This window comes from Sapajus apella, unplaced genomic scaffold (genome assembly GCF_009761245.1).
Source record: "Sapajus apella isolate SASKATOON/1434 unplaced genomic scaffold, GSC_monkey_1.0 scaffold50, whole genome shotgun sequence".
In the NCBI taxonomy this organism is placed as follows: Eukaryota; Metazoa; Chordata; class Mammalia; order Primates; family Cebidae; genus Sapajus; species Sapajus apella.
Window position 1 is genome coordinate 5,444,627 of NW_022436990.1, and position 16,905 is coordinate 5,461,531.

At 35.6% G+C, this 16,905-nt stretch overlaps 1 protein-coding gene across 6 annotated transcripts in view; it reads right to left on the reverse strand.

Moving 5' to 3' along the window:
• The window catches only part of MIPOL1 (mirror-image polydactyly 1), a 370,191-nt gene that overhangs the window by 12,732 nt on the left and 340,554 nt on the right, over positions 1–16,905 (reverse strand). For 5 of the 6 annotated variants that reach the window (XM_032242671.1, XM_032242674.1, XM_032242672.1 and 2 more), the window contains one exon: positions 1,593–2,472. The exons of the other annotated variant lie outside the window; for it this stretch is intronic. In XM_032242671.1, coding sequence (XP_032098562.1) covers positions 2,406–2,472 — 67 coding nt within the window. In that variant the 3' untranslated portion in view covers positions 1,593–2,405. Of the gene's footprint in view, positions 1–1,592; positions 2,473–16,905 lie in introns of those variants that run through there. 6 annotated transcript variants of the gene reach the window in all.

Sequence of the window (16,905 nt, forward strand, 5' to 3'; positions counted from 1 at the left end):
CAGATGTAAAAGGACTTTGTAAATCATCAAGTGCTACAAATGTTTCCTGTGAATTACTTATTTTTACAAGAAGAAGTGAATTCTCCTGTTACTAAGAAATTAGACTTGATGATGTGTAAAGCAAACTCAAAGCAACATTTCTCAGCAGTGTGGAATACTTCTAAAGTTGCATTATTGTTGAATATATAGAGAACCTATCTTCAGTAAGCGAGGCTATTCTTCCATACAGAAAAAATGTATAAAGACCATATGACATAGTGTTGATGGACATTTTTAAGTGTATGAAATTAATTAAGATAATATTTGGCTGTAATACTTTGCATTTGAAATTTTGTAGACAACTCATTGAAATTTTGTGAATAACTCATTTTCAAGAGGATATTTTTGGGAGATTACCTATACTGAAGAATAGTGGATGTTAGAATTATTTTGTGAATTTAACTTTATAATATCATAGTCTACAAAAGTTCTGCATATTAATTATCGGAATTGGTTATTCTAATTTGATCATTTAAGTGTAGAAAGATTTGTGTGGAAATTGTGAAATGTCTTTATACTATATTTTGTGTCTTCTAAAGCCTCAGACAAAATAACTCAAGAAAAGTTCGTCTGTTTTCAGGATTAAACTACAAATTCAAGTTTACTTGTAATTTATTTTAAGAGGTATCAAGAATGGACCATTTTCTGACAAAAATGGTTTTTCTTTACTTACCTGAACCTCCCAGATGACTTTGAAGATGCCATTTCTTCACATAGGGAGCTGTTACAACTTTCAAATACAGCCCAGAGACAAGACTGCCTGTATGACCAAATCATTACCTATTTCTGTATTATAGAGTCCCTGGTCTATAAGAGGATATAATTCCCTTTATGACTATAGAGAAAAATAAATTAGTTTATTTTAAACCCCCATTGTCCCTTATTTTCTAATTCTCATAGTTAAAAAATTACTTTAATGGATACAGATTTAATAAGGAAGAAATAGAGTTTGTTAGCATTATGATTCTTTCATTATCTATGACAAAGTAGCTTACATTTTTTCTGTGAAGTAAAAAAAATTCAAATGTATAATCTACTATGATGTATGAAACAATGGTGCAATAATTGTCCTGGATGTACTTATCCTGTAAATAGGCAATGGTAGCTAATTTAGCTCAATCTTAAAGATAAATTAAAAATATATAGACTTAGAAAAAATTTTCCTTGCCTACAAAATTTTCACTAATTAAATCTCTACTTGTCTATTTCATCCTGTTCCAGGCATAGTCATTTCCTCTTGGGCTTTCATCTGTTTCAATCTAAAAAAATAAAAATACTTTGCCTATAGTCTATTACATAAAAATCTCAGTTCTATTCATAACTTCATATGAATAGAAGTGACTGCTATGTTGTAACTATTTTATTTCTTAAATAAAAAGCAGGTAAGCTTAACCAAATGGCAAGTTTACTTTTTTCTAAGTTCTTATATTTCTACATTATAATTTTTTTTGTATATTTTTTATTGGATTCCCCTCCTCCACAACAAAAATAAAATGGTAATTTAAAAAAAGATAAACAGTAAGAATACTTAACAGGTTTGGTGGTCTCTTTTCTTTTAAGATGGAGGCATGCTAATTTTCAGGCAAAAATGACAGAGACTTGGCAATTATTATAGCTTAAGTAGAGTTTAGATAATTATTCAGACCCAACATTAAAAAATACTGACAATGTGAATTTATAAGTATATATTAACAATCTCCCCTTTTTATTGAAAACAGTTGGCATTATTTGTAGTGAAACAAAAAATCATGCCTTAATGAATGTAATTTTAATGTATCCCTCTCTTATTAAAACAAATTATACATTTAATTCATAGGATCTATATTTAATATTTTAATACTAATAAAGATTACATACATGCATCGAAGGAAGACTACACACTCATGTTTAAGCCTCTCTCATCATTTAAGAAATATACCCTATATTGAAAAATGCATGTATTTGAAGTTTTGACCTAACACAGTGGATTAAAGCTTAGACAATATTTACTTTGCTCTACTTTGATTCAGAAAGGGCCATATGTAAAGATAAGATCCTAACCAACTTTAACATGTTTCTATAATGATCTCTCTGTAAAAAGATTTATATTAAAGATATTGAGATATAAAATAGTTACAAAATAAGCTGTAACCTTATAGCTACCTATTGGTAAAAGTCTATAGTTAATATATTTGGATAAATAACTCAAGTCAGCAGCAAAGTGGTTAAACATTTGTGATTTGATTTTATCTCAGCTTGGAATGTGGTTGGAGTGTCCCACTTCTAACAACTGTTTGCTAAGTTAAGGCTTTAGTGTTTACACAGTGTTGAATGAAGCAGCCTGGTCACCAGATGTGATCGCTTCCCCAGACTGTCGTTTTATTCAGTCAGATCACTGTCCTCATGGTCCCGGTTCCAACCTTCTTCCTCAGCACATCCACCAGCCTTTCCAGCCTAAGTTGGGGTTGGGGTGGGGGTGAGAAGGGGGAAAAAAGTGCAGTTATTGTTAAAAATATCTTGGCTGATAAAGGACAGTATTTGCCTGTGACCAAGCAGTCCTCACAGTCATGTTAAGAAACAAAGTATTACTGTGAGAGACACTGGTACAGACTGCCAAGTATTTCAGGTTAAAAAAAAACAGCAATGACACAAACTTTAACCCAGATTCTTGAATCATGTCAGCATCAGAAGCCACACAAAGTTTGTATGATACCCATTTCGATACATTTACCTATTTGCATTAAGGTTGTGAATGAATAATTTACTATGCAATGACAGGATTGTATATTAAATGTAGAATAAACTGATTTTTAACTAAGAAAAGCACATATTTCAAAACAGAAATATCAGCAATCTTTCACCTGTTACTTAGTTAGATAAGTGATTCACTAGTTGGTATACTATATAACTTCTATGTACTAAATTCCCTTCTTTTTCACAGAATTGGCTGATAAAAATAAAGCTAGAAATTATGTGGCTAGGTGGCAAAAATTTCAAGTTACAGTAGCTTGGAAATAATTTAATCATAAACAATGATGTGATACTAATAAAACCAGACTTTTTGTTCTAATTAAAAAACAAGTTTCTATCATCTCTGAGTATCATAAATACACTAGAAATTACCTACATAGACTTTTTAGTCAAATAAAATGATTTTTTTAGTTGATTAAAAACTTGTCAATTAAATTGAAAAGAGAGTCAAAAGTTCAGAAGTCCATTCTGCAGTGTTCTTAGACTACTCTATGAGCAGGAGGTCATATTCATGTGGATCAGTGAGAGTTTTGCTTGACAAAGGATGATAGAATCAGACCATTAATTGGTTTTCTTCTTTTATTTTCTTTACTGGAGACATAAAACCTCAACCAAAAATCTTGCTTCATGTTATACATACAGAAATCTTCCTTATAAGTAAATATCATGCCTAGCAGTTTTCATATACACAATCTTCCTCTCTCAAAGACTGGTAAGCGGCACAGTCTAGCCTGCTTCACAGTTTGCCTCATTTATATGGATCCATGCATGAGGGTCCTTTGCAAATAAATACACCACAGAGCTAGACATTAAAGGAATGAGGGCATTCTTAGTGTCATACATTCTGGTTTAGATGACTTGGAAGTTTCGGTAAGGAATGGACAAATCAACTGCATATAACGCTGAAAACTAGCTGAAGTTTATTGGATAATTTTGCATCTATCAAGAATTCTGTTGACAAAAAACAGGAAAATGAAACAAAATAATTCAGTGCATCAAAAAACTTTGCTTTAAGAAACACAGTAATGATCTTAGAGTAAAATGGCAAATCTTGCCTGAGTTTATTACTGCAAACTTTTCTAAAATGCAAACTATACATAAATGGTATATATCCACTAAAACAGTCAAGTGGTGCAAGTACCTGAACAAGAAGAGTCATTAGAAAACTCACTGTATTCTTTGATTAGTCTGTAATACTTGGACCTTCCCTAGTGTTTAAAAACTAGTGCCACCTTACACATTCTGAATATTATGACTCACAGGACTACATGAATCCTTTAAGGCAAAGTTTAATTAACTTGAATTGTGGATGAGGGTAAAGAAAAATGTTAGTATGAATTATAGAACTACACTATGAAATTTTAAGTTTATTGTTAAAATCTAATAGTAACTTGAAATACCATTAAATAGTTTCCAGTAGAAATCATTTTAAGACATTAGTAGCATTTCTTCGCATATATTGTTAAAAGCCAGAAAATATCACTTGCAAGTTGACTAAATGTATCCTTTCTTCATAATTTATATTACTAACTAATAAGGAAAACCTTCTTCATAACATAAACATAAGCTCTATTTTGTTTAATTATTATTATTGTTACTACAAATCCAGAATCAATGGGATCCCAAATTACTGAGATGAATCTGTGTTGTGCTCCTTCTGGCTTTTCCTTTACAGACAGGCTCATCTTATTTTTGTTTCCTTTTTTACATTAGGACATCTTTCCATTTAGAACTCATATCTTGTTAAGGTAAAAGATTAGGAGGAAATACTTAAACATCATATTTTGCAATGTCTTCATTATATTTCAACAATTACCAGATCAAATACTTTCTCAATTTATCCAGGTTGAATGATTTATGAAAATTTGATCTCAGAAATGAGAAAAATGTAAATTACTTAGTTTTGTGAAAGCTTACTGACTCCTGTAATACAATGAAGCACCTATTCCTTCCTGTAAGAAATGGAATACACCTGCCAAACATGGGCTGTGCCAACAGGAAGGTAGACATCTGCGTCTGCTGAAGCACCTTTCAGGATTTGCCTGCAGGCTATTCTTACTGTCCAAATCAATAATGTCCTGAAAACATTATGTAGCATACTAAAATACACTCCAGCTGCTTTAAATATTACTCAGTGATATCTTTCCAACAGCTTCATCAAACAGGAAAAGGGCTAGAGCTAGGATTAGGATTTCTCCAGTTTAAATATGATGAAATTGAAGCTCAGACAAGTAAATCCTTATACAAGGTTGTGAGGTAAAACAGTGATAAACCTGGTCCTGGTTTCCTTGTTTTCAGTTCAGAGCTATTTCCATTAGGGGTTGAGTTACTATAGACCTACAAATTTCACATTACAGGTTAATGGACTATTTGTCTTAGCAGCATAATGAAAAATTTTTCCTCAAGTTATTCAGTTTAATAGGGGACATATTTGCTGGTGTGTTTCACCTGGTATTTTAGTAGCAACACGTTATAATTAAGTTACAACCACAGAACATACATTCTTCTCATCTGTACAAAAAAACATATTCTAACATCAACCATATGTTTGGTCATAAAGCAAGTCCTCATAAATTAAAAAAATGAAATCATGCCAAGCACACTCTCAACACAATGTATTAAAAATACAAATCAATATCAAGAAGATCTCTCAAACTACACAAATACATGGAAATTAAACACCTTCCTCCTAAATAACTCCTGGGTAAACATCAAAATTGAGGCAGAATCAAAGCATTCTTTGAAAGTAATGAAAATAGGTACACAAATTACTAAAATCTCTGGGATGCAGCTAAAGCAGTTTCAAAAGGAAAGTTTATAGTGCTAAACGCCTTCATCAAGTAGTTGTAGGATCTCAAATTAACAATCTAACCACATCTAAAGAAAATAAAAGAATAAGCCAATTCAAAGCTAGCAGAAGAGAATAAATACGTAAAATTAGAGGAGAACTAAATGAGATTGAGATGCAGAAATCCATACAAAAGATTGATGAAACCAAGTTGGTTTTTCAGAAAAATAAACAAGACTGATAGACTGCTAGCTAGATTAACAAAAGGAAGAGAGAAGATCTAAATAAATACAACCAGAAATGACAAAGATGACATTACAACTGATCCCACAGAAATATAAAAAATCATCAGAGAATACTATCAACAACTCTAGGCACACAAATAAGAAAATCTATAGGAATAGAGAAATCAGATAAATCAGTGATAAAATATCTACTAACAACAATAACAACAAAAACAGCACTAGACTGGATAGATGCACAGCTGAATTCTATGAGACATATAAAGAAGAACTGGTATCAATCCTACTGGAAAGTATTCCAAACAATTGAGGAGGAGTAGCTCCTCCCTAACCCATTCTATGAAGCCAGCATTAGCCTTATATGAAAATCTGGTAGAGACACACGAAAAAAGAAAACTGCAGGCCAATATTCCTGATGAAGATGTAAAAAATTCTTTACAGAATATTAGCAATCTGAATCCAGTAGCACATCAAAAGGTCAATACACCATGACCAAATAAGCTTTGTTCTTGGGGTGCAAGGCTAGTTCAACATAGGCAAAGCAATAAATGTGATTTGCCGCATAAACAGAATTAAAGGCAAACACCATGTGATCATCTCAGTAGATGCCACAAAAGCTTACAATCAAATCCAACATCCCTTTACAATAAAAACCCTCAACATACTGGACATCAAAAGAATTGTAACTCAAAATAATAATAGCCATCTATGACAAACACACAGCCAACATCATACTGAATGGGCATAAGCTGGAATTATTCCTGTTGAGAACTGGAAAAAGACAAGGATTCCCTCTTTCATCACTCCTTTTCAATGTAGTATTGGAAGTCCTAGAGGGAGAAATCAGGCAAGATAAAGAAAAAAAAGGCATCCAAATAGGGAAAGAAGATTTCAACCTGTCTTCACCAATAATATGATGGTATACGTAGAAAACCCTAATGACTCTGAGAAAAGGACCCTAGAACTGATAAACGACTTACTTAAAGTGTCAGCATACAAAATCAATGCACAACAATCAGTAGAATTACATCTTATTATATTAATAACATCCAGGCTGAGAGTCAAATCAAGAACACAATCTCTTTTATATTAGTCATACAAAAAAATGATTGTTTATTTTGCTTAGCAGAAGCTCTGGAGTTTAATTAGATTCCATTTGTTTATTTTGGCTTTTGTTGCCATTGCTTTTTGTGTTTTAGTCATGAAGTCCTTGCCTGTGCCTCCATCCTGAATGGTGTTGCCTAGGTTTTCTTCTAGGGTTTTTATGGTGTTAGTTCTTATGTTTAAATCTTTAATCTATCTGGAGTTAATTTTTGCATAAGGTATAAGGAAGGGGTCCAGTTTCAGCTTCCTGCATATGGCTAGGCAGTTTTCCCAACACAATTTGTTAAACTCTAAAGGCTGATACAGGAGGATCACTTGAGCCCAGTGGTTTGAGGCCTACCTAGGCAACATAGTGACACCCTATCTCTTAAAAAAATAAAAATAAAATAAAATAAAGAAAACTGGAACTAAGTGAAATAAGCCAATTAAGCAAACTGGTAAATAACTTATTGTTAACCTACTTGATGGAAAACTATGTATCCCATTATAGTATGTGCAAGAGATGTAATTACATAGAACATATAAAAATAATGTTAATTGAAAAAATAGGATTTCCATCTAAAAATAGCTGTACATATTTTTGAAGTTTATTTAGAAATTGTATTATAGCAAATAATAGATTTTAACTATTTCCTAACTGTGTACAGTGGCATGATTTTAATTTCTTCCTTTTTAATTTCAACTTTTAGATACAAGGGATACCTGTGCAGATTTGTTACTTGGATATATTGCATAACGCTGAGGTTTGGGGTACAAATCCTATCATCTAGGTAGTAAGCATAGTACCTAGTAGGTAATTTTTACATTCACGGCCCCATCTTTCCCTTTCACTCCCTATAGTTTGCAATGTCTGCTGTTCATGTCCGTGAATGCACAGTGTTTAGCAAAGGACGTGATTTTATTCTTTTTTAGCAGTATATTATTCCATAATATATATGTACCACATTTTCTTTATCTAATCCACTACTGATGGGAACCTAGGTTGAATTCATGCCTTTGCTATTGTGAATAGCACAGCAAATCACAGATGAGAGCATGTGTCTTTTTGGCAGAATGATTCATTTTCCTTTGAAAATAAATCCTGGTAATGGGATTGCTGGATTGAATGATAGTTCTATTTTAAGTTTCTCAAGAAATCTCCAAACAGCTTTCAGAGGGACTAAACAAATTTACATTCCTATCAACAGTGTATAAGTGTTCCCTTTTCTCTACAGACTTGCCAGCATCTGTTGTTTTTCAATTTTTTAATAATAGCCATTCTCACTGGTGTGAGATGATTCTCAAGGTGGCTTTGATTTGCAGTTCTCTGATGATTAGTGATGATGAGCTGTTTTAAAATTTTTGTTGGCCACTTGTATGCCTTCTTTTGAGAAGTGTCTGTTCATGTCTTTTGCCCATTTTGTAATGAGGTTATTTGTTTTTTGCTTGTTGCTTTGTTTAAGTTCCTCATAGATTCTGGCTGTTAGACTTTTGACAGATGCATAGTTTGCAAATATTTTCTTTAATTCTATAGGTTATCTGTCTACTCTTGAAAATTTCTTTTGCTGTGCAGAAGGTCTTTAGTTTAATTAGGTCCCGCTTATCTTTTTTTACTTTGTTGCAATTGCTTTTGGGGATTTGGCCAAAAATTCTTTGCCAGAGCATGTGTCCAGAATGATATTTTGTAGGTTTTCTTTTAGGATTGTTATGGTTTGAGGTCTTACATTTAAGTCTTTAATCACTCTTTGATTTAATCTTTGTGCAGATTGAAAGATAAGGATCTAGTTTCATTCTTCTGCATATGGCTAGCCAGTTATCCTAGCACTGTTGATTGAATAGAGAGCCCTTTCCCCATTGCTTGTTTTTGTCGGCCTTGTCGAGGCCAACAAAAAAAGATGGCTGTAGGTGTGCAGCTTTTGTGAGTTTTCTATTCTGTTCTATTGGCCTGTGTGTCTATTTTTGTACCAGAACCATGCTGTTTTTTTACTGCAGCCTTATAGTATAGTTTGAAGTCAGGTAGTATGATGCGTCTGCTTTATTCTTTTTGTTTATGATTACTTTGGCTATTGGGCCCTTTTTTGGTTCCATATGAATTTTAAAATAGTTTTTTCTTTTTTTTTCTAATTCCATGAAGAATGATGTTGGTAGTTTGCTAGGAATAGCAAATTTGTAAATCACTTTGGGCAGTATGGCGATTTTAACAATATGGATTCTTCCAATTCTTGAGCATGAGGTGTTTTTCAATTTATTTGTGTAGTCTTTTTTTTTTCTTTCTTTCCTTCCTTCCTTCCTTCCTTCCTTCCTTCCTTCCTTCCCTTTTCTTTCTCTTTTCTTTTCTTTTCTTTTCAACAGAGTCTTGCTCTGTCACCCAGGCTGGAATACAGTGGCTCCATCTTGGCTCACTGCAACCTTTGCCTCCTGGGTTCAAGCAAGTCTCCTGCCTCAACCTCCTAAGTAGATGGGATTACAGGCTTACACCACCTTGCCTGCCTAATATTTGTAGTTTTAGTAGGGATGGGGTTTCACCATGTTAGCCAGGCTGGTCAGGAACTTCTGACCTCAAGTGATCCACCCACCTCAGCCTCCCACTCCCAAAGTGCTGGGATTACAGGCATGAACCACTGCATCCAGCCTTTTTATTTATTTATTTATTTATTTCGGAGACAGTGTCTCACTGTGTTGCTCAGCTTGGAGTGCAGTGATATAATCATGGCTCACAACAGCCTTGACCTCCTAGGTTCAAGTGATCCTCCTGGCTCAGCCTTCCAAGTAGCTGGGACTACAGACATGCACCACTATGCCCAATGAATTTCTTGTATTTTTTTTTTTTTTTTTTTGTAGAGACAAGCTTTCATCATGTTGCTCAGGTTGGTCTCAAACTCCTGGGCCCAATGGATCCTCCCATCTTGGTCTCCCAGCCTGCTGGGATTACAGGCTTAAACTACCACACCTAGCAGTATCTCTGATTTCTTTCAGCAGCATTTTGTAGTTCTTGTAAAGATGTTTCACTTCCCTGGTTACATGTATTCCTAGGTATTTCATTTTTAAAATTATACTTTAAGTTCTGGGGTACATGTGCAGAACATGCAGGATGGTTACATAGGTATACACATGCCATGGTGGTTTGCTGCATTCATCCCTCCGTCATCTACATTAGGTATTTCTCCTAATATTATCCCTCCCCTATCCCCCCATTCTCTGCTTTCCCTCCCCTAGATAGCCCACCCCCCAGCAGGCCTTGGTGTGTGATGTTCCCTTCCCTGTGTCCATGTGTTCTGATTGTTCAACACCCACTTATGAGTAGAACATGTGATGTTTGGTTTTCTGTTCTTGTGTCAGTTTACTGAGAATGATGGTTTCCAACTTCATCCATGTCCCTGCAAAGGACATGAACTCATCTTTTTTTTTATGACTGCATAATATTCCATGGTGTATATGTTCCATATTTTCTTATCCAGTCTATTATTGATGGGCATTAGGGGTGGTTCCAAGTCTTTGCTATTGTAAACAGTGCCACAATGAATATATATGTGCGTGTGTCTTTATAATAGAACAATTTATAATCCTTTGGGTATATACCCAGTAATGGGATTGCTGGGTCAAATGGTATTTTTATTTTGAGATCCTTGAGGAGTTGCCACACTGTCTTCCACAATGGTTTAATTAATTTACACTCCCACCAACAGTGTAGAAGCATTCCTTTTTCTCCACAACCTCTCCAGCATCTATCATTTCCAGATTTTTTAATGACTGCCATTCTAAATGGCATGAGATGGTATCTCAGTGTGGTTTTGATTTGGATTTCTCGAATGATCAATGATGATGAGTGTTTTTTCATATACTTGTTGGCTGCATAAATGTCTTCTTTTGAAAAGTGTCTGTTCATATCCTTTGCCCAATTTTTGATAAGGTTGTGTGTATTCTTCTTGTCAATTTGTTTAAGTTCTTTGTAGATTCTAGATATTAGCCCCTTGTCAGATGGGTAGATTGCAAAAAAAATTTTCCATTCTGTTGGTTACTGGTTCACTCTAATGATTGTTTATTTTGCTGTGCAGAAGCTCTGGAGTTTAATTAGATCCCATTTGTCTATTTTGGCTTTTGTTGCCACTGCTTTTGGTGTTTTAGTCATGAAGTCCTTGCCTATGCCTATGTCCTGAATTACATTGCCTAGGTTTTATTCCAGAGTTTTTATGGCATTAGTTCTTATGTTTACATCTTTAATTCATCTAGAGTTAATTTTTGTATAAGGTATAAGGAAGGGGTCCAGTTTCAGCTTTCTGCGTATGGCTAGGCAGTTTTTCCAACATCATCTATTAAACAGGGAATGCTTTCCCCATTGCTTGTGTTTGTCAGGTTTGTTAAAGATCAGATGGTTATAGATGTGTGGCATTACTTCTGAGGCCACTGTTCTCTTCCATTGGTGTATATCTCTGTTTTGGTACCAGTACCATGCTGTTTTGATTACTGTAGCCTTGTAGTATAGTTTGAAGTCAGATAGCATGATGCTTCCAGCTTTGGTTTTTTATTTGTTTTTGTTTGTTTTGCTTAGGATTGTCTTGGCTATGCAGGCTCTTTTTGGTTTCATACGAAGTTTAAGGTGGTTTTTTCCAGTTCTGTGAAGAAGGTCAGTGGTACTTTGATGGGGATAGCATTGAATGTATAAATTACTTTGGGCAGTATGGCCATTTTCACAATATTGATTCTTCCTAATCATGAGCATGGAATGTTTTTCCATCTGTTTGGGTCCATTTTTGTATGTGACTAATGTAAAAGAGATTTTGTTCTTGATTTGACTCTCAGCCTGGATGTTATTAATATAATAAGAGGTGACAAAGTCACTAAAAATGACTTTGTCACTAAAAATGGGAAACTTAGGGTTTCCCATTAATATCAAAGATCTTACCCTTTTTCAGTCAGAAGTGTGAGAAGACTTTAAACATAATTTTTGTTTCTTTTATCACTATGATTGTTCTTTTGTTGGTATTTTTAATGTTGATGTATCTTATCATCTTTTCTTTACACTTTGATCCCTTGATGACACTTAAATCCTCATAACTTCCAAATCTAGACCCCTTTCTCAAAATTCTCTTCTGAGTTTTAGACTCATCCAACTGCCTTCAAGACGTTTCCTCTTGCTTATACCATTGGCATATGATACTCGGCATATCTAAAACAAAACTATTTTGGTTCTTATGCATGTTTAAGTATTTCTTATCTTGATTCATGTTGCCTCTCATTCACTCAATTTAGCTAAAATATTTAAGAAAAACTTGGTATATTGTATATATTGTTTTTCTTTACTTCAATTTGAACCTGTGAAAACTTTGTGATGAAACCTCTGATGTAGACAGTGGAACACCATGAAAGGGTTTTAACTCATCTAGTAACACTATTTGCAGTTTATAAAGTTCATATTGCCAAGAATGTAGAGATGGGATGGAGGCAGTTTGACCTGTAGGTCAGAAGACCAGATTGAGAGTTCGAGACCAGCCTGACCAACATGGAGTAACCCCGCCTCTACTAAAAAATACAGAAGTAGCTGGGTGTGGTGGCTCATGCCTGTAATCCCAGCTACTTGGAAGGCTGAGGCAGGAGAATTGCTTGAACCCGGGAGGCAGAGGTTGCAGTGAGCCGAGATGGTGCCATTGCACTCCAGACGGGGCAACAAGAGCGAAACTCTGCCTCAAAAAAAAAAAAAAAAAAAAAATCCTAGTGAGCACAAGGATGTGAATGTGCTTACTGCCATTAAACTATACACATAAAAATGGTTAAGATGGGCCTGGCATGGTGGCTCATGCCTGTAATCTCAGCACTTTGGAAGGGCAAGGCAGGTGGATAACCTGAGGTCAGGAGTTTGAGACCAACCTGACCAACCTGGAGAAACCCTGTCTCTACCAAAAATAGAAAATTAGCTGGGTGTGGTGGCGCATGCCTGTAATCCCAGCTACTCAGGAGGCTAAGGCAGGAGAATCACTTGATCCCAGGAGGCAGAGGTTATGGTGAGCTGAGATTGAGTCATTGCACTCCAGCCTGGGCAACAAGAGTGACGCTCCATCTCAAAAAAAAAAAAAAATTGTTAAGATGATAAATTTATGTTATGACTATTTTACCACAATTAAAAAATAATCCAGGCTGGGCAAAGTGGCTCATGCCTGTGATGCCATCACTTTGGGAGGCCAAAGTAGGCGGATCACTTGAGGCTAGGAGTTCGAGACCAGCCTGGCCAACATGGTGTGACCCTATCTGTACTAAAAATACAAATATTAGCCAGGTGTGGTGGCACATGCCTGTAATCCCAGCTACTCAGGAAGCTGAGGCACAAGAATTGCTTGAACCTGGGAGGTGGAGGTTGCAGTGAACTGAGATCGCACCATTGCTCTCCTGCTTGGGCAACAGACCAAGACTCTGCCCAAAAAAAAAAAATTAACTAAATAAAAATAAAAAATAATCCTAGTGAGAGCTGAAGGCCTGAATTAGAGCTGTTGCAATGCAGATGAAAAGAAGGAGGTGCATTTGAAAGATATTTAGGATTTGGAATCCAAAGGACTTCATGATTTCTGAGGATAGAATGAGGTGAGGTGGGTTAGGCCAGATGGCTGACTCCCAGGATTCTGGTTTTGGCAACTAGGTAGATAGTGATGCCCTAATAAAGATATTGGAGAGGAAGAACAGTAGATTTTTGCTGATGAGTATGTGTAGGGGAGAATGTGTATAAGTTAAGTCTTACATATTTGTGGTATCAATAGGACATAAAAAGTGGGGATGTTAAGCAGGCACTTGGATATAAGAGTCTGTGTGAAAGAGAAAATATGAGGTTGACTTCAGTTCAGCCAACAAGTATTTGTGTTGGGCTTTGATTATTCAAAGAACAGGACATGGTCCTTACTCATAAGAAGCAGTAAGGTGGGAAAGCAGATCTTTATATGGATAACTCTAGTAAGTTACTGGTAAATGTTATAATATAAACATAGGTATTAACAGAACCTAGCTTGGGTATGGAAGGAGAGGAAAGGTCTGTAAAGGCTTCCTGATGATGCCTAAGTTAAGTATTGGAGGATAAGAAGGAAAGCATTACCTCAAGAAAGGTGGGAATGGAGACAGGGCATTCCAGAAAGAGGAAATAAAACACAGGCATAGAAGGCTTGATGTGTGTCAAGTACTGCCAGTAGTATGGTTTCTCAGAACAACAAAAGAAGAGGTGAAAGATGGCAGGAAATGGGGCTAGACAGGTAGGCCATGATGACATTTTACTCTCGTTGCAACTGAAGCCAGAGGAGTGGAGGGAAATGTTTAGAAAGAAATGAAAAAGGAGAATTGAGAGAGAAAGAGGATAGAACCAAAACGACAACAAATATATAAAGGAAAGAAATTTAAAAAATAATTTGAGAAAGAATGGTCAAGGAAGTAAAAGATGGACCAAGAGTAGGATAGTCACAGAATCAACAGACGAGAACTCCAAGAAGGAGTGATTATCAGGATTAAGTAGATGCTTAAACAAGATCAAAGTGAAGTGTCCATTTGATTTGGCAGGAAGTGATAACCTTTTTTGAGTGCAACTGTAATGGTATAATAAAAATGACATAAAGCATGAATGGAATGTGAAAAAGTGAAGACTAAGTATAGGTTGTTTTATAAAAGCTTGGTTAGAATGCAAAGAAAAGAGGATTGTAGTTACAGGGGGATGTATGGCTGAAGGAGTTTTGTAAGAAATGGAAAATGCGAATATGTTGATAGACTATGGAAAAGGAGAAACATACTAAGATATAAGGGAGTAAGATAATACTTTTTAAAATGGGCCTCAGAGGAATGGATCATAAGCATGACTTGTAGGCTTATCCTTGAAACAACGACTGGTTAACTTCTTGCAGAATAAAAGAAAGGAGGTAGAAAGAATATATCTATGGATAATTCTGTAGGTGTGGAGGAAGGAAATGACAGAACTCATGCCTGCTAGATTCAATTTTCCTCATAGAATAGAAAGGAAAGTTCTCTGCTGAAAGCACAGAGTGAGGGAAAAGGCTGAAAGAGAATAGTGAGGGTTTAATAGGACAAGAAAGGGAGGTGACTAAGGATATGGAAAAGGATTTTTAGGTGGTATTGATGATCTAGCTAAAGCTAGACACTATGGTTTTGTAGAAGACATAACCATCATAGTGGTATACATTTTCCCCCCATCAGCTCTATACTTTGGGGTAGATATGGGGAAAGCAAATTATAGAAGTAATTCAGTTTATGACTTACAGGGCAGTAGGGTGAAAAAGACAAGGACATAAGGAAACTGAGTGTCTCAGGAATAAAGTGATTAAACTCAGACTCCAGACTGGGGAGAGAAGAAAGCAAGGCAACAAAGGGCTGTTAGTCTACAGGGAGAATGGAGGGAGTAAGGGACTAGATGTTTTGATTTGTGTTGAGGCTAAAAAGCAAGAAGAGTTGGATTAAGACTGTGATTCCTGTCAGAGAGGCAACTTTCACCTTAGGATTTCAGATGTAGAAAAGTTCTGAGTGACAACAAAGTCCAGAGTGAGTAGCTGAAGTGAAAAGGTAAAGGTCATTAACATTCAGGAGGCAAATGAATAATGCAGGTTATTGACACAGATATTAAGTTTCTTAGCATGAATACAGAAGTTGGAGTAGAGAAGAAGACACTGATGAGATGTGTGAAACTCACATTAAATAAATGACATTGATCCGGAGATCAGAAGAAATCACTAAAGAAGAGGGATAGAGAATGATAGAGATAGATGGTGTAAACCTCAGAGAAGGGGTTTTACATGGATGCAGAAGGTATGAAAGTACTAAAAGGGAACCAGAGCTTTCCTTCCTATTATATGGGGTATGGGAGAAAGGCTAGCGTCTAGTAGGCTATGGGGGAAAGAGTGTCCTTGTTAAATTCAAGTTTCAGGTAAAATGTGAGTGTTACACATTCAGTGCAGAAGTTGTGGATAGACACAAGCAGAAACAATGGAAAGAAGTTTCGTAAAGACAGATTAAAAGGAGCTGAGATGTGAGGACAAAAGAAGAAGGAGGAAAAGATGGGGAGGTGAGGAAGCACAGAAATGTAGTACAGGCAATTGATGGGGCTTACCCACTCCTCCATGCAGAAGCACTAACGAAGTACATTTCTTGCTCAGTTTTAGCCACAACTGAAAGATACAAATACAGACTATAATATACACAGATACGTATAAAAATGTACATATGCAGACATATTTATAAATCTATACAGACACTACCATATAAATATGAACACACACAAATATGTTAACGTATTTGTGTGTACATGTAAGAAATCAGGGAATATCAAAAAAGAAAAAATGAAGTTGATAAGAGAAAAGTAAAAAGACTTCATATCTGAAAAAGACTGAAGAAAGAATTTATAAGTGAAAAGGTAAAGGTAGAGGTAGATGGGAAAATGGGTTGAAAAGTCATACAGAAAATGAAAACAAGAGTTGTTAGAAAGTGGTAAAAATGGTGTATTAGTTTGTTCTCACACTGCTATAAAGGACTGCCCAAGACTGGGTAATTTCTAAAGGAAGGAGGTTTAAATGACTCACAGTTCAACATGGCTGGGGAGGCCTCAGGAAACTTACAATCATGGTGGAAGGTGCAGCAAACATGTCCTTCTTCACATGGCAGCAGCAAGACTTGTTGAGCAAAAGGGGGAAAAGCCCTCTCTATAACCAACAGATTTTGTGAGAACTAACTATCATGAGAACAGGACGGGGGAAACTGCTCCAATGATTCAATTATCTCCACCTGGTCTCTCCCATGAGACATGGGGATTATGGGAACTACAATAAAAGATGAGATCTGGATGGGGCCACAGCCAAATCACATCAAATGGGGAGCTGAATAATAATTATATAGTCAGAAAATTATTCCTTATTTTTATACCTCCTTGGCTCTTCTACCTATCTGCCTACACCTACCCTTTAAATCATTACTTGATTTCCTTTATGAGGTCTTCTCAAAATGTTAAGAGAACTATTATATCTTTACTATGTTTTACTTTTTTTGAGGCTA